This window comes from Carya illinoinensis, chromosome 5 (assembly GCF_018687715.1).
Source record: "Carya illinoinensis cultivar Pawnee chromosome 5, C.illinoinensisPawnee_v1, whole genome shotgun sequence".
Lineage (NCBI taxonomy): Eukaryota > Viridiplantae > Streptophyta > Magnoliopsida > Fagales > Juglandaceae > Carya > Carya illinoinensis.
Genome location: NC_056756.1, coordinates 45,672,083 through 45,678,475, shown reverse-complemented (window position 1 = coordinate 45,678,475; position 6,393 = coordinate 45,672,083). Strand labels below are relative to the sequence as shown.

Here is a 6,393-nt window from a genome sequence, read left to right as displayed (position 1 = left end):
AGACTGAAACTTGTATCATATATCATTTAGTTTTTATCAATCAACAACTTGCTTGAAAAAAAAAAAAAAAAAAAAAAAAAGGCCGCAATGGTTGACTTTAATAATGGAATTATTTTTTGTTGGAATACCTATCAGCAACACGAATGCCCATACGTATCAGCAATTTGATGCAATAATTACAGACGTCAATATTGAAGGAGAGTCTTTACCTAAAAAATAGGACTAGACTGTAAACGAAAGCCGCAACGGTTGACTTTAAGAGTAGAATTATAGGTTTTCTTTTCTTTTGACTTTAGGCATCCCTCCATTTTGAGATGGAATTCGGATCTTTTAAATGACATTCTGCCTGTAGCCTTCTGGGTGTATCGCGGGAAAGAACAATCGAGGTTGTGTTAGCGGTTTTATGTCGGCTGGGTTTGATTTGGTTCTGATCGGGGCTCTGTTGAAGGTCAGGAGCCTTTTCTCTGTTGCTACTTTTTCTGCGTTGTTTGCTCTCTTCTGCTGCTGCTGCTGCTGCTGCATACTTCTCTGCTTTTTCGGGCAGAGGTTGAATCTGGTGCGCTGTTCCGTTTCGATGCGATTGAGGCAAAAAATGCTCGACTTCTGTGTTTGGTTTACTCCTGTTTGGTACTCTTTTGTCCACTTGGGTTGGATGGCAGTGGGATTCTGAGAAGAATATAGTAAGAATTTTCATAGATAAACTTTTACAAGATTTAATCTGGTTTTTGCAGTTGAAGATGGAGAAAATAATCGGAACGATGGATGAGAGAGGGGGGGAATACAGAAGCAGTTGTCGACGAGGTAATTGAAGGTGTGGCCGTCGCAGTTGTAGGTGAACCTTTTGTTGGGCAGCTGGTCTGATGCGGTGCCTGATTTAGGGTTTTTTTTTTCCTTCTGCAAAGTCCTATTTAGGGTTTTGTTTTTATTTATTTATTTATTTATCTTGGTTGGGCAGCTGGGGTATGTAAAGAGGAAAAGTGGGAGGAGAGATAATACTAAGGCGGTGGATTGCCCTGAGTAGAACACAATGGGAAGACGAAAAAGTTAGTAGAAGACGCAGGAGATGAAAAAGTTAAAGCGGTCTTCCAGAAATTGAAGGCGGCGGTGGAACATGGAGGGATGAAACGGTGATTTTGATATGCATGTAGGGGCCAAATGGAAAGCATAATGTCAGAGCAAAAAACACCCTTTCATGAGAAGATTGACGGCTTTTATATAATATAGAATGAATGATATATATGTATATATAATTGTCACCTAAACCAACTGCCAATTTTGTTTTCCCACATGATCAAAAGAAATATATATTTTTTCCCACAAGCATTCCAATAGAAGGACCACTGGCTGAGGCTCGAACATGAACTCTGACAAAATGTTGAAGATTTTGATTTTAGTCTTTCTATTCTTCTTCCCATTCTGCAGTTCCACTGAAACCTTAACACAAAACCAATCCATCAAAGACGGCCAAACTTTGATATCCAAAGAAAAGAACTTCTCCATTGGCTTCTTCAGCCCAGCCAACTCCAGCTATCGTTATCTTGGTATTTGGTTCGCCAAAGTGACAGAACTGACTGTGGTTTGGGTTGCAAACAGGAACGATCCTTTCAATGATTCCTCGGGAGTTCTCTCGATCATGCAGGATGGAAATCTTGTTCTTCATGACGGCTTTAACCGTTCTCTCTGGTCTACAAATGTTTCAGTTCAAGGGCAAGCCTCCACTGCAGCTCAGCTCCTGGATTCAGGAAACCTAGTACTGGTCCAGGAAAACAACAAAACGGTGTTATGGCAAAGCTTTGACTATCCGACAGACACTTGGCTGCCCAACATGTCGATTGGTTTGAATTGGAGAACCGGGCTCGACAGATTCTTAACATCTTGGAAGTCCCGAGATGACCCCGGAACTGGGGACTGTATCTTTAAGCTAAATCTTAATGAGACGCCACAGTTCTTCTTTTACAAGGGTTCGATCCCATATTATCGGACTGGACCGTGGCCATGGAGGTCCTCTGCAATAAAATCCAATTGTAAGACCACTTTCATCAACAATGGAGATGAGATAGCTTACCAATACTTCTTCGATGACCCCACATTCATCACAAGAGTAGTGGTAGACAACTCCGGATTGCTCCAGCATTTAGTATGGAATGATGGTGAACATCGATGGAAGGAGTTCTGGTCTGCACCCACATATCGGTGTGACAAGTATGGACAGTGTGGCGCGTACAGTGTCTGTAACCCCGGCGATGTTGATTTCGAATGTTCATGTCTCCCAGGGTATGAACCAAAGTCTCCGAGGCAATGGTATCTCAGAGAAGGTTCTGAGGGTTGTGTAAGAAAGAAGTCAGGTTTGTCGATGTGTGGGAATGGAGAAGGGTTTGTGAAGGTGGAGCGTGTCAAGGCTCCGTTTTCGTCTGTCGCAGGTCAGATGTATTTGAGTATTATGAGCTATGAAGGGTGCGAGCAAGCTTGCTTGAGGAATTGTTCTTGCACAGCTTTTACAAGCTTGAATGATGGGAACGAAACTAATTGCTTGCAATGGTATGGAGAGTTGATGGATATATTAGTGCATGATGTTGAGGGGTACCAAAGTCTAAATGTTCGTGTGGATGCGGCAGATTTAGGTATGCTTCTTTCTTTCGCAAGAGAAATGTTATTTTTCATCTTTAATTTTGTTATAATTTAAGCAACTTTTTATCTAAGTGGTTGACCTATGAAACCATTTAAGATGTGTTAATTAACTAGTATAATTAAGGACGATAAAATCAAGATGGAAAAAGCAGCATTACTTATCTTATTTCCTTCTTTTTCCTTTCAGCCAAGAATACAAGGAAGTCCGGAGGTTTTCTTGGGAATAAGGGGAGGCTGGCTTTAGTAGTAACGTCCATTGCTGTGCCATTGTTGCCAGTAATTTTACTAGCCCATATATGGCTAAGGAAGAAGAAGAGGAAGAAAACGAGAGGTAAATAAAATCAGTTGCATGGTATTTGTTCACATATATGTGTGTGTGTGTGTGTATGTGTGTGTATGTGTGTGTGTGTTCCAATAGGTGGTAACAAAAGTTCTCATATGTCAGGAGTCATTTAGGTTAGTTTTCCACATGATGAAAGGTCCTTAAATGCTCTATTAATTCCAATTTGTATTAAACTATTTCTCCCATTAGGTTTTAGGACAGCAAAGAGAAAATTGCACAATCAGTCAGTAAATTTTACTGATACCAAAGGCTCTTTGGAGGGAAATGAGCTCGAGGACAGTAATACCAACTTTGATCTACCCATTTTCGATCTAAGCTGCCTAGTTGCTGCCACAGACAATTTTTCTCCAGCCAATAAACTTGGGCAAGGTGGTTTTGGCCCTGTTTTTAAGGTATATATGGTGACAACTCATGATTGCTATCTTGCAAGTTGTTTTGTATTTCAAGTTCCTTAATATTCTATAACAATGAGGGTGTGAAGGGTTTAAATGGAACTGAAGGAGCAGATTTACTAATCATGTCAGGGTCAATTACGTAATGGACAACACATAGCTGTAAAAAGGCTATCCAAGAGTTCAGGACAAGGGATAGAAGAATTAAAAAATGAAGTTCAGTTGATTGGGAAACTTCAACACAGAAATCTTGTCAAAATGTTGGGCTGTTGCATTCAGGGGGAAGAAAAGATGCTGATTTACGAGTACATGTCCAACAAAAGCTTGAACTTCTTTATTTTTGGTATGTCTTGTTTCTAAAAATTTATTCCCTCCATATATATATGTATATGTTCTTTTGTTGTCTATATATATAGAACCACATACAAATCACTATTGAAATCACCATTTTGAGTGTTACTGCAACAAAATTGTTACAGATCCTACAAGATGCTCAACCCTGAATTGGAGCAAACGCTTTGAAATAATCATTGGGATCGCTCGTGGGATTTTGTATCTTCATCACGACTCGAGGTTGAGAATTATCCACAGGGATCTTAAAACAAGCAATATTCTACTTGATGATGAGATGAACCCCAAAATTTCAGATTTTGGTGTGGCTCGCATACTCAATGGGGACCAAATTCAAGACAGGACAAACAGAGTTGTCGGAACATAGTGAGTATCATATGCAAACTATTCCCACACTTAAAACTACACTAATTTCTAAGCACTACGAAAATCTTAAGGTTACCTTTTATACTGTTCAGATGCAATGACGTTAAGATTAACTTTGACAGAATTCTTGTGCAGTGGTTATATGTCACCAGAGTATGCAGTATTTGGAAAATTTTCGGCAAAATCAGATGTCTTTAGTTTTGGTGTAATATTATTGGAGATCGTAAGTGGCAAGAAGAATAATGGTTCTTATATGGAGCACCCTTCCCTAACTTTGATAGGGCATGTAAGTAACTAAAAATAACAATATTTACCACTTTTATCCTCGGATTTAGATCCCTTAGCATTCTTATTCAAACTCAAAGTCTTCAAGCATGGGAGAGATATTCACGTAAAATAAGTCTGACAACATTTATTATTGTCCGAGTGAATTTTTTGGACAATATTATATACTTGATAAATGTTGTAGGGTCTACTTTGGATTTATTTCTCTCTCTCTCTCACTCTCTCTCACTCTTGATCCTAGAGTTTATAGGGGATCTAAATCCTTTATAATACAACCTTTTATTCATAATGTTTCGAACCACACAGGTCTGGGAACTATGGAGAGAAGATAGAGCCTTGGACATAGTTGATTCATCGATAAATGAGTCATATGTTCCCCATGAAGCCTTGAGAAGCATTCAAATTGGGCTGTTATGTGTGCAAGAAGATGTTAGAGATCGACCAGATATGCTGGAAGTTCTGCTTATGTTGGGTACTGATGCAATCACTCTTCCTTCTCCCAAACAACCTGCTTTCATTTTCAGAACAGCTTCCGATGATTTAAAATCAGTTTCAAAAGGATCTTGTTCTGTAAATGAGGTGACATTAACCGAAGCTGAAGGTCGCTAATTAATTAGGTGGCTGCATTCAAATTGTTTCATTAATTTTAGGACTAGTCCTTGGCATTTATTGTTTTTGGTGCTAAAGAAAAACTTCACTATTTTTTTTTTTCCCTGTTTTCATTTTCTCAGTTTGCTAATACTGCATCCATTGTTACTTGTATTCTGCTATGACTTAGTAGATGAGGTGTTAATATTTTATAGTTTGAAGAACCTTGACTTTGTTGTCCATCGAAAGATCCAATCAAATCTTGAAACTTACCTGCTCCCCAGAAGCCCTAAAGTATTTATTTTAAGCCAAGTTATTGACTTTTCAAGGCTGAACTTCAAAGGGGGAGCCGAGTTTTGAGCAGGTGCCCCAAACTTGTCGCCTTAACATTACATCCCATAGCCATTGGCAAACAATCATCCCATGTACATGAACTTGACGAGTTATTGTACATGTCTTCTTCCTTGAATAAAATTTTCTATAAAGTTGTCAAAGGCAGGGGTCATTATCACAAATGAAGCCCAAGTACGTGTAGTAATTGCCTACTATTACATATATATATGCATATTGATCAAATACATGCAAATTCCCGTCTTCTTTTGCACCTTTTTACTCGAAAGTCAATCAACAAACAAGGACGCTAGCTGTTGGATCTTAATATATATAGTGATTCTCTATATGTTGGTCAGAGTCTTGATCTCGTGCAAGGGAGATAGTATTTTTGAAAGAAAGGTGAAATGTCAAAAAACTTGTTTAATTAATCTAGAATCATTGCATTCTTTACTTTTTATTTGCTTTTTTATTTTTACCCCAAAATTAGAACCATTGCATTCTTTGTTTTATAGACGTAATGATGGGAAATGGTGGCCGTTCACAATAGGCACAAACAACCCTGGGAGGTTCTTGGTGTGATCATCCATCATGATATTCTTCCCCCCTAGGGGCGCTAGAATTTCCGAGTATCAAATTTTGACATTCGTGTCTTTATTTTGTAAGCAGCTTGGAAATTTCGAGGCATGCATCCTAGTCACTTTTAGAAGTAGTTCATCCCCCATCTTTCTTGGTTTTGTCAAATTTGTAGAAACTTAGATGGTCTTTGTTAATGTGAAATGTTGAAATATTCCCCAGCCAGAGCAGCCCAAAATATCCCAAGCTGCAGTCGTGGAGGTACTGTAGCTTATGGTTTTTTAGGTGGGATAGAGAGGCTGGTATCCGCGCCTGTTTGGATGGTGAGATTATGAGAGGAGATAATCTGTGAATAATAGTGAAATGATTTGATAAGAAATGTTTTATAGGATTTTGAAAAAAGGAGAGAAAAAAAGTTGAATAAAAATATTATAAAATTAAAATATTGTTAGAATATAATTTTTATTTTGAGATATGAAAATGTTGAATTTTTTTGTGATTTGTTTGAAAGTTTGAAAAAGTTCTAATGATTAG

At 38.2% G+C, this 6,393-nt stretch overlaps 1 protein-coding gene across 9 annotated transcripts; it reads left to right on the top strand.

Moving 5' to 3' along the window:
- The first annotated feature begins 202 nt into the window (after positions 1-202).
- Positions 203-5,232, top strand: LOC122311818 (G-type lectin S-receptor-like serine/threonine-protein kinase At1g11410). 9 transcript variants are annotated; one of them, XM_043126522.1, is made up of 9 exons: positions 204-448; positions 732-801; positions 956-2,621; positions 2,816-2,959; positions 3,161-3,363; positions 3,496-3,706; positions 3,843-4,080; positions 4,216-4,366; positions 4,672-5,232. In XM_043126522.1, exons 3-9 carry the CDS (start codon positions 1,358-1,360, stop codon positions 4,972-4,974), a joined length of 2,514 nt encoding a protein of 837 aa, XP_042982456.1. In that variant the 5' UTR covers positions 204-448; positions 732-801; positions 956-1,357; the 3' UTR covers positions 4,975-5,232. The 9 variants fall into 9 exon arrangements, with proteins under 9 accessions (XP_042982458.1, XP_042982457.1, XP_042982456.1 ...); XM_043126519.1 differs by having other exon boundaries at positions 732-811; XM_043126521.1 differs by having other exon boundaries at positions 204-556.
- Positions 5,233-6,393: the final 1,161 nt, after the last annotated feature.